We start from the raw sequence: 16,204 nt of genomic DNA, 5'->3' as shown, positions 1-16,204 counted from the left end.
TTTCTGAAAAATATAAAAGTACATTTTCCCAGCTCATGAGGCTTCTATAAATGAGACCAAACACAAATATTACAAATTTCAATAATCTTTAATAGTAATTTTTTTTGTCCATTTCAATGGACGTCTGGTCAAAACAGGGGTACTTCACAAAAATGTACCATTATGAAAAACAATAATAAACATAAAAATTGTTGGTCTACACTCTAAGCTTCTTCTCAAGGTCAAAAACTTGAACAGTATAACATTTAAACCTTAATTGCCCATGTGTTATTCATAACAAAATTAACCTAGGAATCAATCAATCAATTTAGAGTCATTTCCTGTGTGCATCTTTGAAACAATTTCTCTGTGACACAAAGCAGTAGTGCACCTTGCACTTATCACAGAAGACATGTGTTTTCCCAGAACAACCTTCCAATTTGCATCTTGTTGCTTCTTTTTTTGCATCATAATTTGGCAGGTGGTCAACCATATCTTTTTGGACTTCAAGAACTGGCCGCCATTCCCTTGCCCCTCTCTTTTGTCCAGCTTCTTCATGGGGAGTTTGAGAGGTACTGGCTACGTCAGAATTGCTTGGCCTCCCTCGTTTTTTTTAACCCTGTGGCTTCCCAGAACGCACAAGCACTTCGGCCACATTCATTTTGAATTCAAGGAGATCCATGATTTTCTGTGGCTGAGTTCCTTTGGATTCATTGTCCCTGCGAAACTCAAGCCAGCTGTTCACTACAGCAACATCAAAAGCATGAGTAATCATGCGCAGTGGCCATTTGCAGGACTTGATATCAATCCTGTACAGGCTGATTAGCTGATCAAGCTTGTCCACCCCTCCCATGGCCTTGTTGTATTTCTTCACAACCTCTGGACGCTTGATCTTCACATACTGCCTCTCTTTCTTATCCCACCTCTCAATTTCGTCTTCATCTCCAACACCAACAAAGTTGGAGGCCAGTACAACAGAGCGGTTATCAAACCACTTCACTAGAACAACTTTTCCATCCCTACTTATAACTTCATCATGGTTTCCCCGCGTTTTCTTAGACATTTCCTTGTCTGGCTTCAGTGGCGGATTTGCAAAGCGGCAAAGCCTTGCTGTTCCAGCAGCATGGATTTTCTTTTCTGCAAGAACTTCAAGGATATTGTAGGTGGTGAAGTAGTTGTCAAAAAAGAGCTTGTGGTTGGGATTCTGAATTCTCTGGCACAGGTGGAAGACAACAGAAGCTCCATGCCCTAGAATATTTTTGCTTTTCTTAGAAAGCTCTGTTGTGGCACCTTGATAGATGAGGAAATCATAAGCAAGCCCACTTTTGCCACAGAGGAAATAGATCTTCACTCCCCATGGAGTAGGTTTCCCTTTGATATACTGGATCACAGAGAGTTTTCCTCTGAAAGGCACAATCTGCTCATCAATACAGAGATCTTCCTCCAGTTGTAGCTGCAGACAGCGTTTCCTTATGGACTCATAGATTGGTCTGACCTTGAAGAAAACATCAGTGTCTCCAGGAGGCCTCTCATGGTTGTTTACAACATGCAGGTTGGAGCGGAGTTGAAAAAAACGATCTCGAGACATGGTTTCCGTGAAAATTCCAATATTGATACTGGAAGACCAGTACATTCTCACTCTTGGAAGACCAAGAACTCCCATTGCCATATGTAGACCGACAAGGACTTCAATCTCAGAAGCTGAGGCATGTTTATACCCCCTGACTCCATTTTGCTCTGCATATATATTGGTCATTGTGCTCATCAGCTCAAACATCTGACTTGGAACATACTGCTTGAAGTAGCCGTATGGTGTTAGTGGCTCAGGGGGGTCACTGGTGGGACTTTCCCATGTTGTTTCTACTGGGGTAAAGCGGGTGTGACGACGCCACTGAATATCACTCTTTTTTGTGATATTTGTAAAAGGATCATCACCAGGTTCTACATCTGCCTCATGCTCATGCTCATAATCTTCTCTGTCTTCTTGATCCTGACCTTCCTCTGCCTCAATCTCAATTTCTTCCTCTACTACTGGTGGTGGCTCATCTCTGTCCTCCCCTGGCTCATCTCTGTCCTCCCCTGAAATTATTACCGAAAACTGTCCCTTACAAAACAACTTCATACAAGTTTTATAGTGTAATTTATTTTTACAGGAAATAAATGAAACTGTATATCAAATAAAACTATTCAATACATGTAGGGACATCTAATTGTATGAAACGTCTTAACTAACTATCCCTAATTTTCATTCTACACTCACCAATTGTTGGAGATCTAGCATCATCTGCATTTCCATCTGCATTTCCATCTTCCTCATCACTCCACATAAAATCAACATCTGAGATATTTCCATCAGCTATATTTTCAAGAACTTCAAGAACTGTATATTCTGCATATGAAATAGTTTAAAAAATGTATTAGTACTGTGATACAGATTTTTTTATATATAAGAAATTTCAATCAGCATTACAGGACATGTGATTTCAGTAACAGACGTTTGAACCCACTGTCCATTCTAATGGACAGACACATTTGAAAAAATCCTGCTTTAAAACTTGCAATTCTATAATTGATTTTTAACTTTAATTAATAAGTTCAATCCCTCTATTTTACATACAAACTATGAAATACTGGCAAATATATCAATAAATGTTAATAAAACCATAGAAAATGCTGCTTACTTCTGTGCTTTGAGTGAAGTGCTGCCATGCTTCTCTTCAATTAAGTGTTTTTTTTTAAAATTACCACATGCAGAGCGTTACTGCCATTTGATTGGATGACAAGCGTCCAATCTAATGGACTGCAGGCTTTAAACTAAGTTAAATGCTCCAGAAGTAAAAAAAAAAAAAAGGGCTGACATGTGATGTCCATTGTAATGGACGCAGGGTCCGAATGGGTTAAAGTAAGTGAATAAATCCAACCACCCCTATAGATTTATTTTTCACTTTCCTTAATCCATGACTGCCAGAGGAGCATCTTGGTGGCAGGGATTTCAAACTTTACCAAGACTCAAACTGACAGGCAGAGACTGGATGTTTTCGAACAGGTAGGGTACAAGTGATTTCAAAACATTTCAGCTGGTGTCTATATATCGTGGATATATTATTTACCTGATATAAGATGCATTTGGCTTTGAGTCAAGCGCTTCATTGTAGTACTATTATGACCATATTAGCCCAGTCCTGTCAACACTGCACTGGCTCCCTATCAAACATTGTATAGATTTTAAAATATTGCTTATTACTTAAAAAGCCCTGAATGGTTTAGCACCTCTGTATTTGAATGAGCTCCTGTTACATTATAATCCCCCACGTCCGCTACGTTCTCAAAACTCAGTTTGATAATACCTAGAATATCAAAATCAACTGCGGGCATCAGATCCTTTTCCTATTTGGCACCTAAACTCTGGAATAACCTACCTAACATTCAGACACACTCAGTTTAGACACAAACTCACTTGCAGTTTAAATCTAGATTAAAGAACCATCTCTTTAACCTGGCTTACACATAACATACTAGTATGCTTTTAATATCCAAATCCATTAAAAGATTTTTAGGCTGCGTTAATTAGGTAAACCGGAACCGGGAACACTTACCATAACACCCGATGTACTTGCTACATCATAAGAAAAATGGCATCCACGCTAATATTAGTCTGTTTCTCTCTTATTCCGAGGTCACCATAACCACCAGATCCAGTCACTGCAGTTATCCGGATCCAGTACATATCCAGACCAGATGGTGGATCGGCACCTAGAAAGGACCTCTATATCCCTGAAAGACAGCGGAGCCCCGGATAACTAGAGCCCCAGATACAGATCCCCTGTAAAGACCTTGTCTCAGATGAATACCAGCACAAGACCACAGGAAACAGATGATTCTTCTGCACAATCTGACTTTGCTGCAGCCTGGAATTAAACTGCTGGTTTCGTCTGGTCAGAGGAGAACTGGCCCTCCAACTGAGCCTGGTTTCTCCATTCTGTCACCGATGGAGTTTCGGTTCCTTGCTGATGTCGCCTCTGGCTTGCTTAGTTGGGGTCACTTTATCTACAGCAATATCATTGACTCGACTGCAAATAAATGCACAGACACTATTTAAACTGACCAGAGATGACATCATTGAATTCAATGATGAACTGCCTTTAACTGTCATTTTGCATTATTGACACACTGTTTTCCTAATGAATGTTGTTCAGTTGCTTTGACGCAATGTATTTTGTTTAAAGCGCTATATAAATAAAGGTGACTTGACTTGACTACTACGGTGATATCTCTTCAGCGCACAGCGCGAGCACGTCAAACTACAATGCAGAATATTTATAACTATGACTGGGACTGTTATATACATACTATTATAATGAGAAGACCATTATACTAAAACGCGATGAATATTTTTAAGTTTAGCTGCCGTGTTTCTGCACATTGTTTCGTGAAGAACGCGTCCACAAAAGGAGTTCGCATTCAGAGCACCGCAGATATGTTCATGTGCATTCGGGCCCTTTTTGCAAATAGCCTACAAGTTTTAATATTAACGTTATGTTGTATAAATAACGAAGCATATTCTATATTCAATTATGAGTTGAATCCCATTGATTAAAAACTTGCTATCAAATGTTTCACTCTACTGGTCATCTTCAGCGCGCGCAGCTCAAAACAGAAATGCAGAACATTAACTGCTAACGTTTTAGACTAAAGTTATAATGAGAACACTATTGTAAAGAATAATAAAATAAAATTGTTAATTGTTATGGTATCGCTGTTCTGTTAATCAAAACATAAAACATTATTTACCCCGTTTATATCTGCAAGGTGTTCGTTACACATTTTCCCTGTGTGTTATCATCAGTAATTATGACTTGACTCTTATTAATGTATTTTGCCCCGCCCTCAAGCATATGATTCGACTACAAGTCAAATATCAGCAAGAATCGAAAATTCCGATTCGACTATGAAAATCCTTAGTCGGGGACACCCCTAACATTGTTATTACTTTTTTATAATTTTATTATCTGTGTTTTTGTTTTGTCACTGTCATTCTGTTGCACTGTGGAAGTTTCTATCATGAAAACAAATTCCTTGTATGTGTAAAGATACCTGGCAATAAAGCTCTTTCTGATTATGATTCAATAATGGGAGAAGTCAATGTATGTTAGTATAAATGAATTCCTTGTAAATGCTTGGTTATAATTTAAATCTTAATGCGGATATAAACTTAAAATAATTATGAGGTTTATTATATCCATTTCTTCTTGGGTGGCCTGTTGGGTGCAGACGTCTATAGAGGACGATTTATGAAATGACACAACATGCCTACAAATAGCATCGCTTGTCCAGAACAAACAATAGGCCGCCATATGCTGATGGGTGGAAATTAATAGAGCTCATTTGCTGCGGCCTGCATGGGACTAGCCATGGCACACTCTCTGACACAGACAGACGAGCTGTGATCTTACCCTTTACCAGCACTACAGTCAACAGCAGTAATAACACACATCTAAAGGCAGGAGGCCGTCAGAACATTGATTGCTGTACGTATATCATGTTTTTTTTTTTTTTTTTCATTTGCCAATGTGCTCTTGTGGAAATTAGTTATGTTTACCACATATGTGTGTTATATTTTTGTCAGGGAATTTAAGGATCACTCTGTGTGTGTGTTTGAACTAGAGCCAGTGATGATAGCAAATGATTAAGGAGCCGCTGTTGTGTTGACATGAGATACTAATGAGGATGAAATGAGAAGGTCAGGCTGGTCTCTCGATGCACCGCCCCCCTCTTCAGGACAGCCAGCTAATCCTGCTCTTAATCACCCCCTAAGAACACACATGCACAACATGTACCAACACAAATGAACACAGCACTCATCAATGTCCTGCATCCTAAAAATTGCAGTAATTAGCAGCAGAACAATTCCATTTTAACCCTAACTCATCATTAGTCTCTTTCTATGTTTCTCTCTTTTTTCTGTGCCCCTCTCTCTTCATTTCATTACTTTAGTGTTTGATTTGAAAAGCTTAGGAATTGTCTTTACAATTGTAACACAGTTGAAAGTAGAAACACTGCATCTGATGATGTGTGTGTGTGAGAGAGAGAGTGTGTGAGTGAGTTTGCTCTTTAATAAATGGTTAATGAGGACACAAATTTTTATAATGACATGGGTATTATAATGTAAACGGTTTAAATATATATATATATATATATATATATATTTTTTTTTTTATAATATAGAACAAAAATGAATCTCACTTTGGTCATCAAGTTTAGTTTAGTGATAAAACCAATTGATTTAATTTAGTTAAGTTAATTAACAAAATCTATTTATGGTATTATTTTTGACGGCATCCTCACTTAAAAGCATTTTTACACAAGTGCCTAAAACTTTGCACAGTACTGTAGCTTTGCTGGTTTCTTGAAGCATTTTGGAGACATTGCCACAGTTCCTCTGGATTTAGTCTGTCTCAGTTTGCTCTGTTTCTTCATGGCATTCCAGTTGAGGATCCAAATGCAGATTTTATTTAAGAAGAGCGTGGTCAAAACAGGCAGGGTCAAACAACAGCGAATATTTACAATCCAATAAACAGTCCGAGGTCAAAAAACAAGAAGGCAAGGCAACCCACATAGAAAATGTCTTCTGGCGCAGTTCCGGGCCAAACAATCACTTTTCCCTCGGCCTAAGTGCTGCAAAGAATGACGGCCCAGAACTGGATTAAAGACAAGGGCCACACATGGGCCATAACATCTCAGCCAGTTAATCACCCTTAACTTGGCCTGAACTGGGCCCAAACAGGTTTTATTATTGGTGCAAATTCTCAGCCTTAAGTAAACCAGAATATCAAAATCTGAGCCACACCTGAGCCTTGTATAGCCCAGACCCAACCCATACAGCAAGCCGTTTCGGCCCAGATCCGGCTCAAATCTGGCTCAGATGTTGGCCGGATCTGGGCCAACACTATGTTGCTGTCTGGGAATACAGAATCTTAATATTTCATATTATTGCATTGTGTATTACTATAATCACCATTATTCATTTTGTGACATGCTTTGGTATCCCAGACAGCAACATAGTGTTGGCGTAGATCCGGCCCACATCTGCCCACGTGAAATCCATGAGGACCAGATGTGGGTCGGTTCTTGGCCGAAACTGCTTGCTGTCTGGGAATGTACACACAAACTATGGCAATAAACTACATGAAACTGAATAGAAAATCAGACTTTAAAATAAATAATTTATTGCAGATGTGTCAAAGAGCAGTAACACAGTAATCCAAATGATGACACATGGCAGTTGCAGTCCTCTGTGGCAGAATATAATAGTAGTGTGAGGAGCAGGGCATAATTTAAGTTGTTAAACGCTGAAAACATTATCCCGATCCACTCCGTCAAGGCGCGCATTTCTCATTCAAAACATGCATCACCAGAAACACGGCATGTCGCAATCAATGATGAAACCACCGAGAGTCAATGAGCGTTTTACAGATTACAAGTTACCCTATTTAAAATTTAATAGTAATCTAACCTTCTCAATTACTTTATTAAAATAATCTAACTGATGACTTTTGATTACTTTATTACTTTACAAAATTTATAATGAATGTTTATTTTTATCACCATGCAGGGTTAATCTTACAGTAGTGCTCAACACTGTCAGACTTTCAAAATCCTTTATCACTTGAAGAGTTTGGTTCCAAAACGCGATAAACGCCAATTTTGAAAAAAACGAGTTAACGCCAAAACAAGCTCCCCATTGACTCTCTATTCAAAGTTCGATAATCAGTTTTTAACAAAACGCGATATCCGCCGTGTTTCGCTGCCCTGTTTCGTCCCTTTTTTCTCAAACAGAGACAAACGCCAGTCCTGTTTTTCCGCAAAGCCCTACAGTTCCATTCGACCAATCACCGCGCACCATTCCATGACGCAAACTGTCATGGCGGCACCCTGTCAGTAGACGCCGGTAAACACTCGCCTCAGACTTTTAAGTTTTTATATAGGTAATAAAATGAATAACTTTGATGGTATTGAGGAGCCAGTGGTCGTGTCGTCTGTGGGAAAGAAGCGGAAGCCGTCAAAAGACAACCACGAAAGGGAAGTCAGAAAGAGAGTCAGAAACTCAGGCGGTGGCAAAATACCGGCGATTGCTTGTTCTCACAGTGAATCAAAAAACTTTTGTCATGCCGACAAACTGACAGCTGACGATCTTATAAAAAACTTCGACACTCTCTACTGTCATACCACGAAGGCCGAACAAGACCAAGCAATTTTACGCCTGATAACAGTAAAACGGGTACAGCGAAGACGTCCCAAGGTGGCAATTGAAGATGCACAGAAGGAGAGGGAGGTCACGAACAATTACCACTTGCTCTCCAAGGATCATCTCACAAAGGTTCCTGTCTGCAAGGCAACTTTCTGTGCAGCGCTGGGTGAGTTTATTTGTTTTATTTCATGACACTAGATCACTGCCTTAATAGTCAGTGATAGGCAAGCTACTTGATATGTGTAGTGAGCTCAGCTACCAGCTACTCTACAATAAATGCAGCTTCACTACACAGAAGCTACCACCCATAAAAGTGTAGCAAGCTAAGTTACAAACTGTCAAAAGTAGCTTGATAGGCTACTTAATAGTTTTGTTCCTGAATAAATAAATAGATAGATAGATAGATAGATAGATAGATAGATAGATAGATGAATAAACAGATAGATAAATACACAAATAGATAAATAAATAACATGCTAAAAGTGAGATATTATGTAAAAAGTTATTCAAGTTATTGGTTTTATAGTTTGTGGTTGACTGCCACTGTATATTCTGATGAGCCATATGCCTATGCTATCTCAGTTTCCTCTTAACAAAGAAATAAAATGTTATTTTAACTTTTGTTGTTGCAGGTATTGGCAAAGATAGAGTAGCTCGAGTGGCAAGATATTATGCAGAGAATGCTGAGGCAAGACCAGAACGTAGGGGTGGTGCTCGCAAAGTTACAGAAAATGAAGAAAAGAAGAAACTTGTGATGGATCACATTCAAACATTCACTTGTAGGGCAAGCCACTATGGCAGAAGAGGAGCACCTGGGCGGAAATACCTTCCCAGTGACCTCAGCGTAAATAAAATGCATGATTTGTTCAAGCAGCAAAATCATGATGCTGTTAGCTACTCTCTCTATTACAGTGTTTTCCGATACAGTTTCAACCTTGCATTTGGACATCCAGCCACCGACGCATGTTCTACATGTGCAAAGTTTCATCTCACAGTAAAGAACCCCAGTTTGCCCGAAGAGGAGAAGCATACAGCATCAGCATCTTTCATTTTGCATCGCAGACGAGCAAGGGTGTTTTATGATTTGCTTGGGCAAAGTGACAATGCAGCATTGACAGTCTGCTTCGACATGATGCAGAATCTGGTACTCCCAAAAACCCCCATTGGTCAGGCGTACTACTCCCGCCAGCTCTACATGTACATCTTTGGTGTTGTTGTCCATGCTGGGAAAGGCAGCAAGCAAAGCAAGGATGACATCCATCTTTACACATGGATGGAACACGAGAACAGAAAAGACAGTAATTTGACTGCTTCTGCTCTGAACCACTGTTTTCGGCAGCCATTGAATGTTGCACTTTGCAATGTTCAGAAGTTGAGATTATTCAGTGATTCCTGTTTTGGACAAAACAAAAATGTGAATGTTCTGTCAATGCTGTTTGCTTTAACAAAGCAGAATTGTCCTAATATGATCACGGAATATGTGTTTCCCATCAGGGGACACAGTTTCCTTCCTCTTGACCGCATTTTCGGGAGGATTGAGCAGCAGATTCGAAAGCACAATACCATCCTCATGCCAGAAGAGTACTATGACATTTTGAGGAACCATGGACATGTCCATGTCTACGGCCAGGACTGGCAAGCTTATGATTTCAAGACGGCAACACAGGTTTTTGTAAAGCCACAGAAGTCATTCAAGCTCAGTGATGCTAGAATGCTGGAACTCAGGAATGACAAACTTGGATTCAAGACTGTGTACAACAGTGACTTCTGCTATCACTCGGTTTTGAAGCAAGGACAGAACTGGGCAAACTTCAAGCCGAGTCAGCTCCCAAATGTAAGCACAGTGAAGGATGCAAAAAGAAAAGATGTGCTTAACTTGCTTGCTGAAATTGGTGCCAGTGACACTGTGCGTGCCTTCTATGATGGAGCACTCATTGTAAATGATGCCGACCGTGACAGCCCTGAAGAATAATTCTGCCGATTGTGCCTTTTGAGTTCACTGTTTCAGTGCATATTAAGTGTGTGTGAACGTGTGTGTGAGAAAGACCTGAGCAAACAGGAAGAGGAGTTAAGTGAGTGCGGAGAAAGTCTGTGTGTGGTTGGGTGTGTCTAGATAATGGCACTTCACAATGGCACTGAATTGTAGTTGTCCATAATAAATAGATAAATAGATAGATAAATAGATAAATTGATATATAGATAAATAAATAAATAAATAGATAGATAGATAGATAGATAGATAGATAGATAGATAGATAGATAGATAGATAGATAGATAGATAGATAGATAGATAGATAGATAGATAAATAACTTGCACTACAACATGATTAATGTATTTCATATATCTGTGTTCCACTATAAGAAATTTGTTCAAGTTGGCATTATGTAAATCGACTGTCATGGTTGCTTATAGCCTAGTTATGTTCAGTGTTGGGAAGGTTACTTTGGAAATGTAATAGGTTACAGATTACAAGTTACCCTGTTTAAAATGTAATAGTAGTGTAACTTTTTCAATTACTTTATTAAAGTAATGTAACTAATTACTTTTGAGTACTTTTTGATTACTTTTCTAAATTTGTGAAAATTAAAGAATAATAAATAAAAGCATATACATCAACTTAAATACAGTTATCTAATAAGCATATGACGTATTCTGTGTAATAAACTCCTGAAACATTGGTGTTTTTTTTAAACTGCTGTTTCTTTGTATATGATGATAGTTTTCTCAAAATAAGTAAAATGCACATGAAGTGACACAAAGCAGTTCTAGAAATTATGTTTATGTGCTCGTGTACTCCTATATTGAGACAGCAGAGGTTGAAAACACTGCGAGCTTCAGTAGGCCTATGTGTAGTAAATGAAACCATGTCTTTGCCATTAATTTACAAGAGGGGCGGACTGGGAAAAAAATTCAGACTGGAAAATTCAAACTCATACAAACAAATTCATGGACAAAACTATTTTTTTGTATGGACCTGACATAAAAAAGGTTTAAATCTTTAATTTGGGGACATGCAAAATAATTAAAAGTTCTCTCCTGAACTGCACCTTCACTTCCATTTTTCTCTTCAGTCTCTTTATTTTGCCCTGTTATCCATCTCTCTCATGACTTTAATACTCAAGATTGAACAAAACTATACTTTACAATACAATACCCTACAATACTACAATATTTTTATAGAAAAATCCTAATACTGTACACGAGTCATGTTTTTCCCTTACAAAAAATTACCATGCTTTTATTAGCCTATATAAAAGTAAAATAACCTTGTTTTGTTTTTTTTTTTTGCAAATGGATTTGTATTTATTTTTAAATAAATACATTTGTAAAATAATTTTACATTTTTGGTTATCACAGTTAAAAAATAGTAACAATTTTCTCTGGATTTATAGTTAAATATTAAAATGTTAATTTTCGTAAGGGTTGTGTTGTTGTCTGTTGTAGCTCCCCCTAAACCTATAAAAAAAAATCTGAATTTTTTTTCAGCTAAATTACTACTGTAACATTACAACAGATAATAATGATGTCCTTTATATAGTATTTTGAGTGATGACTGATGAGCAACGTGCTGCTGCTTGATTAAATAAATAAAAAAACAAAGACAAAAAAGCATCTTTACAGATGAAACTGACCTGAAACCCTGAACAGTAGTTCTGCTTCTCTGCTCCAGCAATTCACTCTTTTCTCTCTCTCTCTCTCTCTCTCTCTCTCTCTCTCTCTCTCTCTCTCTCGCATTGATTACCGTTTGGCGGAGGCGCGGAGAGCGCGCGAGTCATGACTAACACTTCATGACTTATTAGAGATTTAATTATCAAATGGCGGATTCGCAAATGATCGCTTTAGTACATTCGGCAGGCAATTATACAATAATGATATTAAATAGCGGGCAAAATCGGCTGCCAGGCCACCGGGAATTGTCCCGGTTCTCCCGGTGTCCAGTCCGCGCCTGATTTCCACAGACACGCAGAATTTGCAAGTCATATATTGCATTTTTGGGGCTTATATTCACAGACACTAGTCGATGTCATGTTTTGATTCAAGTGTACTGACCTACTTTTGATTTAGTCATCCAAAATGTGGCATAATCCGTCCGCGTTAGGCATTTCGTTTTTATGACTGGATTCTACGAACCAGACTGTATTTCCGCATCCCGGAAATTATTAGGGCGGTATGTCTCAGAATAGTCAGTGAAATTTGTGAAAGAAATCAGTTAAATCTGTATGTGGATGTGTGTAAATATTCAAATGTAATCCCCTTTGTAATCGTAAAAAATTTCATAAGTAACTGTAATTTAATTACTCATTTTTTCTTAGTAACTGTAACTAATTACAGTTACAATAATTTTGTAATTAAATTACGTAACGCCGTTACATGTAACTAGTTACTCCCCAACACTGGTTATGTTGCACAATCTCACACAGTTGTATTGTTTATTTAAAGTTATATTTTGCACAGAAATATTGTTATGTTTTTTAATGACACAGAAATATTGTTTTTATGAACATGTTTTTATGAAGCATTGTGATGGATGTATTTTTTTGAAATCTGTTGTCCAAGTTTGGGACTTGTATAGATAACTTACTATTTAATACTATTTAACTTAATAATTGTACAGTTTCGTACATTGTTTTGAAAATTTAATGAATGTAGTGTACAGAATAACAAGATGAATGCAACAGAAACAAAATTTTGCTCTAATGTTACATATGAGTTCAGGATGAATTTGAAATGTTGCTATTAACAGCATTAATATCAGACTGAAATGAATGCAATCTGAAAAAGGCAGCGAGATGAATGTACTTTTAAAAATTGGTTTAATGGTTTAATATAAGTGATGTTGTTCAAGTTTTGGGGTTTGTCATATGTATAGACAGCCTTTCCTTGTAATTTATTGTTATGTCTTTGCTCAATTTCATACAGAAAGTGAGTTTTTGTTGATGAAATGGATTTGTAGCATTTTGGGGAAAAACGTGTTATGGATATATTGCATTTTGGAGAAAAAAAAATGTCTTTGTTTAATAAATGTTTAAAATCAAAATATGGATTTGATTTTTTTAATGTTATTACAAACTCAAAATGATATATTACAGTTTGAAACAGAAAATAACAGTTTTCATACAAACAGTCTTTTGGGAAAGAAAATGCCTTTTTTCTCAATTTAACAATTTTGGATTTATAGCGTTTTGGAACCAAACTCTTCACTTGAATTAAGATGATCAAATTTTAACACATCGATCACAAAATCAGACTTTACTACTGTCTTTTACTTTGAGATTGATCTGAAGTTCAATGCAGATTTCAAAATCATAAGAAATTGTTTACTGATAGTGTTTTTGAAACCAAATATTTGCATAATTACAGGAAACATTGCATGTAACAATGGTTTGAAAAAAAAGTAAAAAATAATAATAAAAGCATATACATCAGCTCAATTATGGTCATCTGATAAGCACACATGCTATTGTGTACTAAACTCCTGAAACATTGGTGTCTTTTTAAAAATATTGCTGTCTCTTTCTATATGATATGATGATTGTTTTCTCAAAATAAGTCAAATGCTCATAAAGTGACTTCAGTTCTGCCAGAAAGACTCCAGAGGTGAAGATAAAGCCAAAAGTATTTATTTACAAAACCAATACAAAAGAACAGAATTATTTTGGCATAGGCCCCATCTGTAGCTGGAATCAGACGTTGTAGATTCTAGCTAATCCTGCCGAAGACGCAGGCAGGGTGGAGCATACCCCAAAAGAAAGTTTAATACCCACCAGACAAAGTAGTACGTCTTACAAGATCCTATAACATATGGACAAAATAAGATAAGTCATAATTAAAGTGATTATGGAAGTATTTAATAATGTATCAGATTATATCTTAAAGGATTTAGCTTATAGAGTAGAGGAGATGGGCCATGATAGGCCGGACGGTGATAGAGGCCACGATAGGCCGGATATTGATAGAGACCATGATAGGCTGGATAGAGGCCACGATAGGCCATACTGAGAGTTGGGCAACAGAAACAGCCCCGGTGGGCTACAGAAGATGGAACGGCCCTGATAGGCCTTAAAAGAAAAGCCACAATGGCCACGGAGAAAAGGCCTAGCTAGGCCACAGATGGAAATGCCCAGATGGGCCATAGTAAAAAGCCAAGAGGCCGTTGAATGAAATGCCTCAGAAGGCACAGTGAAGAAGGCCATGTAAATAGACCACAGTGGGAAATGCCACTAGATGAGTAACAGAGGGGAATGCCATGAAAGATGGGCCACAGAAAGAAAGGCCAAGTTAAGCCACAGAAACCCATAAGGGGTTGTTAGGAGTACTATGAATGGACTAATAAAGCAGAGCAGGATTTACAATCTTGTTTTTACCTCACTGATTGGAGTGTTTTTGAAGCTGCTGCCACCGTACAGTCTCTGGATGAGCTCACAGAGACTGTAACATCTTATATCAGTTTCTGTGAGGATATGTGTATTCCTACCAGGACTCATCTAACTTACAACAATGACAAACTGTGGTTCACTGGAAAACTCAAGACAGCTCCGTTAGGCCAAAGAAGACGCTTACAGGAACGGGGACAATGTCTTGTATAAACAGGCTAAATACACACTGGAAAAGGAGATCATAGTGGCAAAGAGGAATTATTCTGGAAAATAAGGACTCAATTCACTTTTCACTTCCAACGACTCAGCATCAGAGTGGAAAAGTCTGAGAGAGATCACCAACTACAAGACACCATCCCCCAGCACTGTGGAGAATCAACAACTGGCAGACGATCTGAACGAATTTTACTGCAGGTTTGAAAGAAGAACACCCAACGCCTGCCCTGAACACCTCTCCACACAACTGTTCACACCATTAACAACTCCTGCAACCCGCACTGAACGCCTCTCCAAACAACAATTCACAACTCCTGAAACCCATCCTGAACACCTCTCCAAACAACCGCTCTCACCATTCACACCTCCCAAAAAAATCCAAAATTACAGGACTAAATGATTACAGGACTGTGGCTTTAACGTCTGTAGTCATGAAGTCATTTGAAAAACTGGTGCTGGCCCACCTGAAGGACATCACTGGACCCTTGCTGGATCTTCTTCAGTTTGCCTACAGAGCAAACAGGTGTGTGGACGATGCAGTAAACTTTGGACTGCATTATGTTCTGCAACACCTAGACAGACCTGGGACTTATGTGAGGATCCTGTTTGTGGACTTCATCTCGGCCTTTCACACGATCATAACCCTATGCATTAACTGAGCAGGGAATATATATATATATATATATATATATATATATATATATATATATATATATATATATATATATATGCTCAATTTCACATGCTCCTGTGGAAAACAAACCAAGCAGACTTTCTCTTTATCGGAGTGCTCGCGATAATAGAGAACTCCACAGCCACAGTCGCAGACTCGAGTGGAGCTCCTTATATTAATATTTGCTTCTTACTGAATGGGTAACCATGGTCATTTACTATGACCCTGTACGATGGAGAATGTGATGCGTATGAAGCCTTCACACAGATCTTTAAAAGTGGATCCAGCAAAAGCATGGATCCCTCCTATGCAACGGCAGGACTAGCACATGATGCTGGACAATATATAAACCTCACAAGCAAGCAGTCCCATATCTTGATAGCTTTAAGCAAATACCTTCTTAGTGTGTGGAGTGGGGCGGGATCGCCTACGGAAAGCAAGGGGTGCTCTTTTAGACAGCTAAAAGATCAGCATGCACCTGTAAAGCAGTACGCCATATGGTAAGAACTCAAATTTAGGCAACAGCATAAGCCCTTGTCGGATAAGTTTTAGCATTGATACGAGCAAAATGTTCAATCTGTACATTTAGTATCAAGCACTTGATCAATACACTAGTTTGAGCAACAGCAGATCACTGATTAAACCCAGTGTGTTGGAGTTGTTTGATAAGTTTGATGAAAGCATCCCCAATGGATGAGCCTGAATCAGC

General features: G+C 38.2%; 2 protein-coding genes across 2 annotated transcripts in view; both read right to left on the bottom strand.

Annotated features, from left to right (window-relative positions):
• The window catches only part of LOC132102762 (uncharacterized), a 362,857-nt gene that overhangs the window by 64,736 nt on the left and 281,917 nt on the right, over positions 1–16,204 (bottom strand). The window lies entirely within an intron of this gene.
• LOC132103788 (piggyBac transposable element-derived protein 3-like) lies at positions 593–2,493 on the bottom strand. The gene is made up of 3 exons (XM_059508879.1): positions 2,487–2,493; positions 2,240–2,368; positions 593–2,058 (listed from the first exon to the last, which is right to left on the bottom strand). Exons 1-3 carry the CDS (start codon positions 2,491–2,493, stop codon positions 593–595), a joined length of 1,602 nt encoding a protein of 533 aa, XP_059364862.1.

Source organism: Carassius carassius, chromosome 24 (assembly GCF_963082965.1).
Source record: "Carassius carassius chromosome 24, fCarCar2.1, whole genome shotgun sequence".
Taxonomy (NCBI): domain Eukaryota; kingdom Metazoa; phylum Chordata; class Actinopteri; order Cypriniformes; family Cyprinidae; genus Carassius; species Carassius carassius.
Note: the sequence above shows the minus strand (reverse complement) of the source record. Positions and strands in the feature narration are given on the sequence as shown.